The sequence below is a fragment of the Heloderma suspectum genome, chromosome 1 (genome assembly GCF_057233095.1).
Source record: "Heloderma suspectum isolate Gila_16-S chromosome 1, 16-S_ref, whole genome shotgun sequence".
NCBI lineage: Eukaryota > Metazoa > Chordata > Lepidosauria > Squamata > Helodermatidae > Heloderma > Heloderma suspectum.
Window position 1 is genome coordinate 179261527 of NC_139458.1, and position 14923 is coordinate 179276449.

At 42.9% G+C, this 14923-nt stretch overlaps 1 protein-coding gene across 1 annotated transcript in view; it reads right to left on the reverse strand.

Annotated features, from left to right (window-relative positions):
• Window positions 1–14923, reverse strand: part of ITGB6 (integrin subunit beta 6) — a 59674-nt gene that overhangs the window by 31181 nt on the left and 13570 nt on the right. The window contains exons 3-8 of the mRNA XM_084811585.1: window positions 13310–13514; window positions 10480–10726; window positions 8513–8678; window positions 6569–6730; window positions 4438–4533; window positions 2031–2120 (exon numbers count right to left, since the gene is read on the reverse strand). Of these exons, the coding sequence (XP_084667711.1) occupies window positions 2031–2120; window positions 4438–4533; window positions 6569–6730; window positions 8513–8678; window positions 10480–10726; window positions 13310–13514 (966 nt within the window). The remainder of the gene's footprint in view (window positions 1–2030; window positions 2121–4437; window positions 4534–6568; window positions 6731–8512; window positions 8679–10479; window positions 10727–13309; window positions 13515–14923) is intronic.

The window sequence follows — 14923 nt, forward strand, 5'->3', positions numbered from 1 at the left end:
AGTCCTGTATTTTGGAGAGGTGGTAGAAGACAGTCCTCTATGAAGAGGTGTCCAGTGCAAGTCAAAGAACCATAAGGAGGGGGAACATGGGCCTTGAAGCTCTTCATCCACAGTTGGCACCTTGATAGCAGATTGACCAGGCACACAGGTCACCTGGTCAGTCTTCTCCACTATGGTGAGATGCACTTTATTCCTATTTTAAATTATTATTCCAAAATTTGCACCCATACACAAAAATTTGCATATACAGGTCATCTTTTGTTCTCTTTTTTTGGTGATACATTTCCTCTTTTTTGATGATGAATAAATGGCCACCCTACAGCACCAGCATTTTCACTAACCACAGTCAACCCCAAACCTGGTTGCATTTTTTTTCTAAAAATGTCTTATAAAAAAAAAAGGTTAACCTGAAGCAGTCATAAGACAAATCTGGAATACAGAACAGCATTGCCTAAATAGCATTACAAACTATAATCTTATATAAAAGTCGGTGTGTCTCGATAATTCCTAGTGCTCACATTTATCAAGTCACCACTACTTACCTCCAGGCCTCTGGGATGTGTCACACACAATTTTGCCAGGAGTTGTGGAGGACTAAACCAACCTGGCAAGGGGAAGCCTTTAAAAAAATTTGGCCAGAGAAGAGTATATAAGAAGGATGCAGACAAACTGGAGAGGGTTCAGAGGAGGGCAGTGAAGATGATCAGGGGACTGGAAACAAAGCCCTGTGAGGACAGACTGAAAGAACTGGGCATGTTTAGCCTTGAGAAGAGAAGACTGAGGGGAGATATGACAGCCATCTGTCAGGGATGCTTTGACTTGTATTCCTGCATTGATCAGGGGGTTGGACTCGATGGTCTTATAGGCCCCTTCCAACCCTACTATTCTATGATTCTATGACTACATCTTGTGGAAGTGAATTCCATAGTTTAACTATGTGCTGTGTGAACAAGTATTTCCTTTTATTTGTTCTGAATCTCCCCCCAATCAGTGTCATGGGATGACCCCAGGTTCTACTATTATGAGAGAAGGAGAAAAATGCCTCCCTATTGTGCTGTCCTGTATACGTGCTGTATTTATGAATGTGTGACCTTAGAGCACCAATTGCGTGAGGAAAAAAAAATACTGCCACAGCAGTGCCTCAGAACTAGAAGGGGCTCCAGCGTGGACTCTATCCTTTAAGATTTTTTTTCCGGGGTTTTTCTTTCTCTGCCTTTCTATATGTTCAATTACACAACCACTAGGTGGTGCTGTGGTATAGCAGAATTTCACAACTACGCTAGAGTTTCATCCCGCCATTTCCGGATAATACCAGATTTTTGTCGATTAAAAAAAAAAGTGCAGAAATGGTTGCAAAGAACAGGAGAGGCCCAGGAGGATGACAATGACTTGTAAAGCAAACTACTGTGAGTGAGGAATCATGATCACACAATAAATGCCTCATGTAGAAAAGCTCTAAAAGACCATGTGAAATAAACTGTATAGTACAAGCAAAGATTCTTGAAAAGTAGTACCATTTTCATATTTCCAGTTGCCTTCTGATCTTTTTCTGGAATAATCCAAATAAATACTGTCAAAATCCTCATTGTGTGCCTACATGCTGCTTATTAAAGAGATATGCAATGCAGCTCTCTGTATGTTTATTCAGAAGTAACCACCAGTCTGTTCATCTACTCTCAGTAAGTGTGCACAGGATTGCAATCTAAGGCTGCAACCGATATACTCATACTTGGGAGTAATTCCTATTGAGCTCAGTTGGGCTTCTCAACAAACAAAGATTATTGCTCTACATAATATTCTCTTTGGGGCATCGTCATGATGTAGCTAAAACAGGGAAAACTGTTCATCAACAACAGTCGTTGAATTTTTCTATTAGTTTTTCCTCCATTGTTGAACTTTTCTCTGCATGGTTTCTTTACTTGACATCTGTGCACAACAAACACTTCATATACAAAAAAGAGTATGACTAAATTCATTCCTTTAAACCAAATCACAAAACTCAATATATTATTATTATTATTATTATTAACCTTATATGCATCAATAATCAACTGGAGGATATTTCCAGAATCCTTCTGGACTTGCCCAACAGTAGCTCCAGGAATAAGGTCAGCATATTTCTGAAAATGCAATTATGATAAAAGAAAATTATCAGGTAATGAACTAAAAATGGAGAAAAATAAATATATTCCTTGAACTCCAGTAAAGATAATTCTATTGCTGTATAGAATAATTCGATTCTATAAGTAGTCACTTCTCTCAGATTGTTCTGTAATTCCCACAACACAATACCACTGAAACTATATTGATTTCCTGCAGTCGTATTGGCTGCTTTCTCATGCAACACTAAACCATGATGTAGTGCTACAAGAATGAGCAGGAAAGAACTGCTATGGGTCTTGGGTTCCTGTGCTCCCCCTTCCTTCTCCTCCTCCCACACAGCTGGGATGACTTCAGCAGAGTTTGGTTTCTGACTTGGATTCCTGCATTGAGCAGGGGGTTGGATTTGATGGTCTTGTAGGCCCCTTCCAACCCTACTATTCTATGATTCTAAGATCTTTATAACAAACTCAGACTATAAACCAATAATCTCCACATTATCAGACATGGTGGTTGGAATGGAGAATGAGAGATGGTATAAAACTACTGTTTCCAAGCTGCCACTCTCTCTTTTTGTTTAGGTTCAAATGATTATCATGGGGAAGCTTATTTTCAGCTTGTCCTATAGCTCTGAACTAATTTGTGTCAGATGCATGGAAAGAGAATGTGCTTATGAGCATGTTAGAAGGGGATGTTTTACCTCTCTAACACATTTGTACTTCTGAAGGCTTTCTCTAGACCACTTATTCTCCATCTCCTGGCTCAGCCTCTTATTAACTTGTGTGCATCCTGTTCTATTCCTGCACACTCTGAACTCTCCTCCTCACCCAAACTTCACAGCTGAAGAAATGCTCCTTTACTTATTGGTACATTTTTTCCATATTCCCTTCAATACCCTTGTGCCTCAACATTTACAAACACTTACCCTCCTAAACAGAAACATCATTATTTAAATTTCAGACCTTACTTAAAAAAATTAAAACATAATTACTATCAAGGGCTCCTTGGCGGCCTCTTTCAGTCTAATCCAGTAGCCAAGTCCAGACACAGACAAAGGGATTCTTTTCAAAGCTTTATTCCTCTTTTACAGCTTAACAACTCTGTTAGCAACTAGCTATGAGCAACTAGCTATGCCCTAAGTGGGAACAGTTGGTCCTTGTTTGAAGGAGAATCACTGGCAGACCCTGAAGTTATGGGCTACGGAGAGTCCCTCCCCTTTTCCCTTGGATCCTCTGGGCGCAACTGTTGTTTGCGCGCCAACCGGGCACTACGCCTCCTTTCCGCACCCTCCATCTGGCGCCGCTCCCTGCATCGGCATCACACATCCAGCAAGTCTTCTTCCCGCGCTCTCTCACTCCCAGGACTGCTATCTATGCCAGGAATGCCGGTGAGAGGAATCTCTGCCAGCTGTTGGCCCTGGGAAGGATGAGTGCGCTCCTCTCCCAGGAGCGACTGCTCTTCCTCAGAATCAGAAGTACTCTGGGATTCTATGGGCTCAGGGTCCATCCTGACAATTACTAGTGAATGTGCTTTAAAATTAGAAAGAAACATCCCCATTCTAAACAGACTTACATGTTAGTAAGTCCTGTTAATTTCAAATGGAAGTTACTGAGAGTACCAGAAGAAGAAAGTCATTATTTACCCAGTTCAGACATTATTTGTTAATTACACTTTTAGACTGCCCAATAACCAAAGTTCTCTGGGTGGTGTACATGTAAGGTGAATTTAAAATATGATATATCAATCACAATAAAATAGTAATAAAATAGAACAAAGTAAAATCTAAAAAGCAACATCTTCGCTGGATAAGTTCTCAGATAAAGAGTTTCTGGCTTCTGTTCAGTCTGTGAAGTATCATTCATCCTGAAACACTCACCTCTCAAGGACTGCAAAATCACACTTTCCTTTGGAATTCTACTGTTATAGAAAGCATTATGTTTCAGTATCTGTTGGTCAGTTTTATCCTCCCATCAGAGTTCTCAGGTGACTTCATTTGTTCTCCAGGAACATAATACTAAGTTTTATAATGTAGAAAACCCCCATTCTGTTATACCTTCTATGGCATTTTTGTTCCACTCTTGCCTAAAACACTGCCTCTACTTTTGCCTGTCTCGTACAGCAAGCAGTTGTTCTGCTAAATAACTCTTTAGTTCCATATTTGCAGTGCTGAATTAGACTGAGTACCTACGTGTGCTGAATGTCTCCCACTTTAAAAAGATGAAGATTCTTAATTAGAGGATGCTGCATCCTATTTACTGTGCTTTTCATACTGATACCTCATCTTAATAAGCATTCAAAGGAAGGAACATTAAAGCAAATAAGATTTATGTCTCTTACCTCATATAAATGAAACTGTTTCTCTGTTACTGCAAAAATTAATAAAATATTGTTTTGTACAATCTTGTCTATTAATTGTCCCAAGGTTGGATATTCCTGAAGACAAAAATCAGTCGATCAATTCAAATTGGGACAGTTAAAACTTTCAATAAAAAATAGTGCATATTGTGTTCTGACTTGTCAAGACAAGCTCACCACACACAGAAACCTGGAAATAAAAGCTTTGTGTGCGTTGGTTGGAACTACTTGGAATATCTTTTATATCTGGGTCTGGTGAAAAGTTGTAAGCTTTTTTTCCTGGCCCTTTTCCTGGCCATTTCACACCAGCTCAGCACCACAGCTGGCCTTACCATTAGGCCAGAGGTCGGCAACATGACATCTTTTGGACATCTTTCTTGGCACCCACTGAGGTCTCCTACCCTTCCTACTTCTTATTTTTATTTATTTGAAGTAACACAATTTCTTACTGGAGCTGGGATCGCCTTAAAGCAAAGTAGCTCCCATCTTCTTCTCCCTTGAGTGCCTCTGGGCCACACGTGTGGCTCAGGGTCATTCTTAGGAAATGAAGATGGCGGGTGGCTGCAGGCCAAAGCTTTCATCTGCAGTGCAACCATTTTGTGGTGGTGCCCAAGACAGTTTCTCAACTTGCCAAATGTGCCCATGGGCTCCAAAAGGTTACCTAACCCCTGAATTCGGCAGAATGAGGTAGCCACTTCAGGCAGCAGAAGAGGGCAGCAAGGTGTTGGAGGACAAAGCAATATGACCTACGTGACCTGCCCTATATATCCCATAAGTTAGTCTGCTGCCCTCAGAAGACGATTGTGCCTGCACTAGTGACAAACTAAGATTCAACTGCCAGTCCGATCAGCATCGGTACATGGAATGGGGGGCACTATCTTGTCTTTTACCTCAGGCAGCAAAATGTCTTGAGCCAGCCCTGCTGCCACCTTGATTTATCTGATGAAGTTTCCCCACCACTGATCTCCATGCATTAAGACGCTTCATCTGCTAAGGCCGCCGATTTCCCTGCATCCGGTCTTGCCCTCCATTTTGCACCAGCCCCTGGGGAGAGCTAGGAGAGGACCAGCTGTGAAGACCAGTGTGTCGGGCGCAGAGGGAGTGGTGCGGCACAGTTCAAAGTGCAGTTTATGCCTCCTCTTTCATCGTTTCAGCTTAGCAGGAGGAAAACGTTGGTGGCGCCAGGACAAAACAGAAGCTAGTTCACTCTTATGGCAGGTGCCATAACACCTTTAAGGGAAGCAACACCTAAATTAACCATTCAGTGAACACCATGAGGCAGCTATTAACATGAAGGGAGGTTTCCTCAGATCTGCACAGTTCAACACTGAGGTGCCAGGAGGGGGAAGCACCGGGCCACTTGTGGTGTCCCTGATTCAGCCACACAAAGCCACAAGGCCTGGGGGGTTGGAGTGGAGCAGGCAGGCCCTCTTCCACATTTTAAGGGGTGGGTTGTGAGAGGCCTTGAGTAGGTGGAAGGCAAGCCATTGGCCTTGAGCCTGCGGAGCTTGCCCAAAAACATCAGGGTAGAAGAAGGGAAGCACCTCTATCACAGCCTGATAGGGCATCTGCACTGGAGGGGGGCAGTTATTTATGTTAGGCTATTTGCTCATTGCAGGTCCCTTAAGTTTACATAAAATCATTGCTCTTTAAAACCGCAGCAAACATGAGCCTTGTATCTTTACAAGGTATGGATGCAAGGGTCTCTGTGTTGAAGTACAGATAAAGCCACACAAATAGGGCTGGTAATAAAACACATGATAACCCTAACCTTAGGTAGAGCTTCTTAACATCCGAGGAGTGGAGCTACAGGGCTTCCCTATTGGAAACAATGAAATGTTGTCTGGCATTCCACATAGTTAACAGGAACGTAATGCCCCTGTGATGGAAAGAGAGGCAGTTGCCTTCCACACACTCTTGAAAAGGAGAGTGGGATATTCAGCTTGCAGATGGGATTTTTTTTTTGGCCACTATGACATAGATATCTCCAGTAATCAAACACTTTTATTCTAATTTAGTGGATAACAGCCCCATAGAAATTGTGTATCCTTACAGTTAGAACGCTTTAAAAGGCTATAATGGAAATAATTGTGTAAAATATGAAGCATATTACCAAAACAGTTGACATGGAGTATTCATTATTATCATCCAAATGGCATTCTCCATCGTTTGGAATAACAATTCCTGCCAGTTTACTATCCATTCCAAAATGGGATTCATCATCACTCACAAACACCAACAGATGTAATGAATCATTCCTCCAACCAATTTTTTCCTGAAATAAAAATGTAAATGGATGATTATAAAGGGTATGGCACAAACCTGGGTATATAATATTTCTAAGACATATTATTAGTCTTGCTTATGTGAGCAAAACTACACCGTCTTCTACTGTGCCCAAGTTCAGTTTAAAGGAAGACAATTACTAGTAGATAGCAACATAGGTAATGGCCTTATACAAAATAATTCTGTTGGTCCAACTAGCTCAGTATTGCTGACTGGCAGAGGCTTTTCAAGGTTTCAGGCAGGAGTTTGTTCTAGCCCTGTCTGGAGATGGTGGGGATTGAACCTGGGACCTTCTGCCTGCAAAGCAGGTGCTTTTTCACTGAAGGAATGTGAATTTGAAATCAATAGTATTCTTTTGTTAGGTCTTTTATACTGTTTTCTTTCCTTTCACATCATTCTGTGTACTAAGCATTACATGGCTTTTCATGGGCAAGACTAGAAGTTATAAACAGCTTTTTGCTTCTTGAAAAATCTATCACTGCTAGGCCTCCAAATGTAAACATATTATGTAGTTTCACTAAGTTAGGGTGCAATCCTATGCATGTTTAGACAGAAAAAGTCCTACAACTCCCAGCATTCCATGTTGGCAGGGGCATGCTGGGAGTTACAGGACTTTTTCTGTCTAAACATGCATAGGATTGCACCACCAGAAGCATTCATATGCCTAATCAACTTTAGCCCATATGATTCCAAAAAGCAGTGTGTTGATACTGGCGAGATCGACATGCAACAATAACCCATATTTTTTTTTTATAGATCTGAGTTATTGGGAATGAAGCAGCATGCTGGTGCCTCAAGAAATAGCCCAAGAACAAACTGCAGCTTATTTCTCTGTCTTCTCAGGGGAGAGACAAGCTAGAGTACCTGGTTCACATGTAACACTACCCAAACCAAGGATGGAAGGTCCAGAATTTGTTTAGCTGCCTTGTTCCCGATAACTCAGATCTATAAAAAATCCTGGGTTATTGTTGCATGTGAATTGGGCCAGTTGTGTGCGAACTGGGCATTGGCTATATCAAAATGTATAGGTTGGATCTAAATGTTCTCTTTACAGAAGAAGTCTTCTGGGGACAGAAGGGATCCTGCAATGCATGGAACCACCTTTAAGATCCATGGACATTAACAGTGATGGAGAGTAAACAGGATGTACGATGTCAGAATTCTCTGATTATTAGCTTGTTATAGAAAGAGGTTGGTGCTGGATCCATTGGCTTCTTTTGAGATGGGATTTAATTTGTATCTGAAGTGGTCAGAATAGATGCGCCTTGCAATGAGAAACTGTTAGCCTCTCTCCTTGAGGCAGAAGTGAAGCTTGCTTTCTGTCCCAAATTAGCCTAGTTATGTTGTTTGAAAATCTATAATTGGCACTGTTCATGATAATAATGTTCTATGCTAAAGTAATTATCAGAGCCAGAACAATTTGCAAAGTAAGAACTTATTTTCTGTTATATTCTTAAACTTAATGATACACCCCTTTCTGATTGCTGATACTACATGTTCCTTGATTAGGTTTTAATGCTAGTTGGTCTGAATTTCTAGAGTCCTCCACCTAACTGTGCACTGAGCTGTGCAATATAGTTTTAGAGTAAATCTGGAAGACTCTGGAAGGCTGAGACTTACTATGACCTAGATCTGTTGATGAACATGAACATGAAGTACATGATTTTCTCAGATATCTGCTGCTCGTGGGTATCTCATTAACTCAACAAGCAATGTGCTATAAGCTTCTGTAAGCTGGCGATAGGATATTAAGTACGTATTATCTCCTTACCTTACAAACAGCTGCCTGCATAATTGCATCAAATCCTCCTTCTGGATTATCTATATTACCACTAATTTTCTGTTTTTTCACGATTTCATTGAATCTTTCAGCATCATTTGTCAATGATAGAATGTGCTTGTATCCAAATGTTGGTGAGCAATTGTATAGGGCACTTCTGTAAAACAAATTGCGCATATATATATATATATATATATATATATAATGGTGCAGATCACATGAAAAAGCTTCAGAATTAAAGATACATACCACAGGCACTTAACTATTTCCAGTGCATATTTATTTCCCTCTGAATGCTTAAAGACTGGCAGAGGCCCATTCATAGCCCTGGGAAGCTTTATAGTCTAGAGGTGTTTTCTGCTGCTAAAATCTAGCTATGTGACTGAAATATTCTAAATGTTATTATGGTGACTATTTGCTCACAAGGAAAATTCATATTGACAGCATAAAGCAGGGTGTAACAGACGCGGTGGCTTAGTGGTTAATACGCTGAACTGCAGACCGGAAGGTCGGCAGGACAGCAGTTCAAGACCCGAGTGCTGCGTGACGGAGTGAGCTCCCGTCTTCAGTCCCAGCTTCTGCCAACCTAGCAGTTCGAAAGCAAGAAATTGCAAGTAGATAAATAGGTACCGCTTCGGCGGGAAAGGTAACAGCATTCCGTGCACCTCGGTGTTCAGTCATGCCGGCCACATGACCACGGAAGCGTCTTCGGACAGCGCTGGCTCTTCAGCTTAGAAATGGAGATGAGCACCACACCCTAGAGTCGGACACGACTGGTTGGGGACACCTTTACCTTTTTAACAGACTGTTACAGACTCCGCTCAGGACTACTCAGTTTTCCACAGCTGAAGTGGGATTTGAACCAATCCCTTCCAAGGGATTGGTTCAAAGCTCTCAAAGAAGAGGTTCATACACAGGGTGTTTTTTCTTTGTTTCCCTCCTCTTGACACCAATGGGAGGGAAATTAACTAACCCAGCTCCATGGCTGCTGTAGTTCCTGACCCTGGTTTTGGCTGTGTCATGGGAACAATGGGATATCCGACCCTGCGGACCCATAGCCTCCCCTGACACAAGCTGAGAACGCTGGCACCGCCGCTATCAGAGTTGTGAAGGCGGTGGAACTTTCCACCACCTCACCAGAAAGGCCTCTGCCTGTAGAGATGCAGGGCCACAACATCCAATGGCCCCCCCAGCCACCCTCCCAGGGAGAACAGAATTGTTCCCTTAATGACTCATGCCTTGGTAATTAATGCCATCCCCGCAGAGATAGTTGGCGCTTCCATGATAGTTCTTTGAGACCTCAACCAGATTCTATCAAATACAGACAAGAGGAGATTATAAGTAGCCAGTAGAAAAGGGCCCAAACTGGTAAAGCAGGGGTGGGGAGCCTCCGGGCTATGGGTAGCATTCAGCCCTCCAGGCCTCCCCAACTGGCCCACTGAGGTCCTTGCCACGGCACCTCTCTGAAGCCCCTGACCGTTGGAGAAGGGTGAGAGAAGCTGTCTCCACTGGGACCTGCCACTGGGAAAGGCAAGGAGCAAGTGACGGCAGCTGCGTTAAGAGCCACCACCTCAAGGCCTCTGGAGCATACTGAAATGGTGGTTCCCAAAGACTCCACGTGCCCCTGACCATTCCTACAAAGCTGGCTCAATCAGGAATCACTGCCTGAGGATGCCAGGAATGCCTTGAAATGGCAGCATCACCACTGGAACAGTGGCAAAGAGGGAGCTGCGCTGGCAGTGTGCATGTGTGTTAAGAGAGAGATGGCCCTACCCACATGCTTTCCCAGAGTCAGTGAGGCCCCTTGGGTGAGAAATGCTCCACACCCCTGCATTAAAGCAATGAAACAAACCTATCTAACTATGTTAAGGTAGAAAATTCCACTTATATTCAGTGGAAACGCTTCGAGAGAGAAGGAAGAAGAAATTTGACCCCAACTGGATGCTTTTGCTACGAACCGGCAAGGATTCTTTATTGCTTCTGTCATAGTATGGACGAATGGTGAAACTGGTTTTTCTACAAAAGAGCCAAAACCCAGCTGAAAGTTACTTGTAAGTTTAGACATTTCTTTTGACAGGGTAGAACCCAATTCCTTTATAGTATTCAGATCGTCAATCATGGAAGCGGAAAGATCCATGAGGTAGTAGAGGTCAACTGGATAATCTTCAGTCTGACGAACATTGATCTGTATTGTTTCTTCATTTCCTTGTGAAGCCGTAGGGAAAATAGAAAACAAATGAACAAACAGCTGTGGTTAGGGAATGAACAATGGAAATGCACTATTGACTGAATCTGTTTATTCCTGATGCTACACCAGATTATTTTTGAGATCAAAGTAGACCTCAGCTGTATTACCAGCCCTTTCAATATACTAGACTAATAGTCCAGTGAAGATAATGAAAAATACATGCAAAAGTTAAAATAATTGCAAAATAATTTGCTTGAGACAACAGACTAGCATAAGAAACAACATACTTAGTGTTGAAATGTCTGGCTCATTGCAAATTGGGGGTTTTAATCCTCAGTTGTCAGGCTAGTCTTATTACAGGGCAGACAGGGTAACCACTTTGGGCACCATAGGCCACCCTCCTGTGTGGTCTTCAAAAGCCCCATGTGGTTGTTGAGGCCTCTTCCCAGGCTCTAGGAAGGTCAGGGACTCTACTCCAGTCAAACAGGAAGTGACCCACCGATAGCACAAAACACTGTCAAGCAAGGCGTCTCCATGCCAAGAACAGCCAATGTAGATAGAAATGAGCAAAGAACTGAAGGTGTGCACTTCACAGTAAGCTTTGAGCCACCACAGATCATACACCCACACCTCCAGGAAGGTGTCCTCCACAAGATCGCATAGAATAGCTTCTATCCCAGTGCTTTGTTTTTGTGCAAGATATTATCATGCACAGTGCCCCCATGCCAATAACAGCAACGGGGAACAAGGGTTGTGCACCCCACAATAAGCTTTTGCCACTCCAAATCATATATCCACGCTTTCAGGAAAGAGTCCTGTAGGAGATGGTGTAGGATTGCATCTGGCCCAATGCTTGTTTTGAGTGCAAGACACTTTCAGGCATTTAGAGGATGGGCAAAGCTTATTGTGTGCTGCATACCCTCAGTTCCTTATTCTTTTCTACCCATATCAGCTAATATTGTGCCCAAAGTGTTGTGCTGAATACAACACTAAGCCAGAAGATACTGTCTGTTAACACCAACAGGTGTTAATGCTAACAGTGTAAAAGGACATTTACAAGATTAGCTTTAGAAGGGTTAGAGAAGGGGTGAGTTACATGTGGCCTACAAATAGCACGTGACTCTCCCTGGCCATTTTGCAGCCTTCCTCCACAGCCAAACCTGTACCACAGTGGCAGCAGTGAGAAAAATTATTTTACTTTAAAACAAGGCACACGTGTAGTGCATACCTTATTTAAATACCTGATGGAGCACCTCTGCAACCTGACCCTACACAGACACTATGATCAAACAAGCTGAAGGTGAATCCAGGCAAGACAGATGTGCTCATTGTGAAGGGTCCAAATTCAGATATTGAGGTATGTCAACCAGTTCTGGATGGGGTTGCGCTCCCCCTGAAGCAAGTCCGTAGCTTGGGGGTGCTTCTTGACCCGACCCTGCTCCTGGCACCCCAGGTGGAGGCAACGGTGAGAAGTGCCTATTATCAACTTCGGCTGATACGTCAGCTACGCCTATTCCTGGAACGTGTGGAACTGGTAATGGTGGTGCATGTCCTGGTAACCTCTAGGCTTGATTTCTGCAATGCACTGTAGTTGGGGCTGCCTTTATACGTATTTAGTTCTGAAACTTCAACTGGTACAAAATATGGCAGCCAGGTTGGTCTCTGGGACATCCTGTGGAGACCATATTACACCAGTTTTAAAACCTTTACACTGGCTGCTAATTTGTTTCTGGGCAAAAGATAAAGTGCTGGTTCTTACCTTTAAAGCCTTACATGGTCTAGGTCCAAGGTACCTTAGGGAGCACCTTCTCCCGTACGTCCCGGTCCGCCACCTAAGGTCCTCTGAGGGCCCTCTGCTGCGGCTGCCTAACGTGAGACTGGCAGCCACACACAAGAGAACCTCTTCCTTTGCCGAGCCTCAGTTGTGGAACGACCTGCCGGTTGCAATGCGCCTGCTGACCTCGTTGAAGGTTTTTAAGCAGGAGTTAAAGATGCTATTATTCCGGCAGGCCTTCCCTTTTTAGAACTCTTGTTCCTTTTGCTGACCTTTGTATACTGTTTTTAAGCTGTGTTGTTTTAAGCTGTGTTGTTTTATTGCTGGATTTTTAAAAAAAATGTTTTTAGTTATATGTTGTTTGTGTATGTTGTCTGTGTGCTTTTATGTAAACGGTTTTTAAACTTCGTATATTGTATTTTAATGTTTTAACTTTTGTAAACCACCCAGGGAGCTTTGGCTACGGGGAGGTATAGAAATGTAATAAATAATTCATCATCATCATCATCTTAGGCATTCCGCTGAGTGCTACCTCCAAGGGAGTCACATGCTCCCCACTTGCCTTGTTTTAAAATCACATCTTTTTTGCCACTGCTGCTACACCACCGAATGTCACTGACAAATTTGGCAGCACAGTGGCAGGGGTGTGGGTTCTGGGGAGGGAGACACAAATGACCCTATTAAATGTCCGTCTAAAGTCTGAAAAGTGAATTTACAACAACAGGATCCATTTCAACCCATAGACGCTCCGTCAGGTATGAACAAACAAAAGCTATGAACAACGCTTTAAAAGAAAAGATGTATATTTATGAACTATGTAGCTTACCTGGCCGCAGTGCAACAGTTAGCTTTTGAGGAGAAATCTGTGTAACATCTGACTTGTTTTTCTGTGGCCCATCACTCAAGAGCTCGTTTTTGTGGATTACAACTTTAGAAATGGGAAATTCGATTAAATCCAACCAGCATCCTTTTGAAATCAGCGTTTCAGGAGTGTCACACCTTATATGAATTTTAGATGGATCAGTAAAATTCTATGATAAAGAAAGTGGAAGAACAGAAGGTAACTGCGGCACACTACAAAGTATGTTAATGTAGGGTACATTCCTATGCATGTTTACCCAGAAATAAGTCCTAAAACTCCCAGCATTCCCCATCCACCCATGCTTAGGGACTTGTTTCTATTTAAGCATGCATAGGATTGCACCCTAAGTAGAATGCAGTGACTGTAGGGATAATATATTATAACTTGTTTTTGCATGAGTTATGTCACAGTGGGTGTACAGTTGTAAGTAAGTGGGGATATGTAGGAGAACAATGTAAATGTAAACTACTTCAAAATTATCTCTGTGGGTAAAATGGTGTACTTATAATTGTCCTGTTCCATACATTAGTCTCTTTCTCTTGCACCTTTCAGCAATGAGGATGTCTGTTCATTGATTTAAAACCTATGTAGAGGAATAACTTTATTTTCTGCAATATCTATCTATATATCTATTAAAGTAGGGATGTCAGAGAATTCCGCCATGGATCTCGGTGAGGCCGAATGCCAGTGCGGAACGAAGCCCCCCCCCGCCCCGCAAAAGGCACGCGAAATGGAACACCTACCTGCTGCCATTCGCGCTGCGTTGCAAATGGTGGCTGCATCCGCTTCTTCACTATAGCCATGATAGGCTACGTAAATACTTACCAGTATTTATGTAAATACTGGTAAGTATAAGGCTACGTAAGTATAAGGCCACAGTATAGCCTTATCGTAAGTATAAGGCTACGTAAATACTTACCAGCCATTTGCGTCCCTGCGGAAGCCATGATAGGCTGCGTAAGTATTTACGTAGCCTATCACGGCAAAAAAAAGGGAATGCAAATGGCGGCGGCTACAGCAACTGCCATTTGCGTTCCCTTTTTTTTTTGGCCATGATAGCCTACGTAAATATTTACGTAGGCTATTACGGCAAAAGAGAGGGGCGCAAATGGCGTAGTGGCCACCATTTGCGCCCATCTCTTTTGCTGTAATAGGCTACGTAAATATTTACGTACCCTATCACAGCCAAAAAAAAAAGGGAACGCAAATGGCGGCCACCATAGCTGCCGCCATTTGCGTTCGCTGTTTGTTTTTTTGCCGTGATAGGCTACGTAAATATTTACGTAGCCTATCACAGCAAAATACAGGGACGCAAATGGCGGCGGCTAAGGCAGCCGCCATTTGCGTCCCTGCAGGCTGCCCAGAGGCCGGATGTCCAGCTGTGGGTGGCCCCAGCCGGCGGCTCTGCAGAATCACCGTGGAGTGGAGCCAGCTGGAGAGAATTTGGAGGGGAGGGATGGGGCGCCTCCCCCCCACTGCGAATGTCACCCTTCGAAAAGGTAAGTGACTTTCGTGCATCCCTATATTAAAGTGTTATAAGTGCTGCGAAATTCCAAAACAGTAACAAACAAAAGAGAG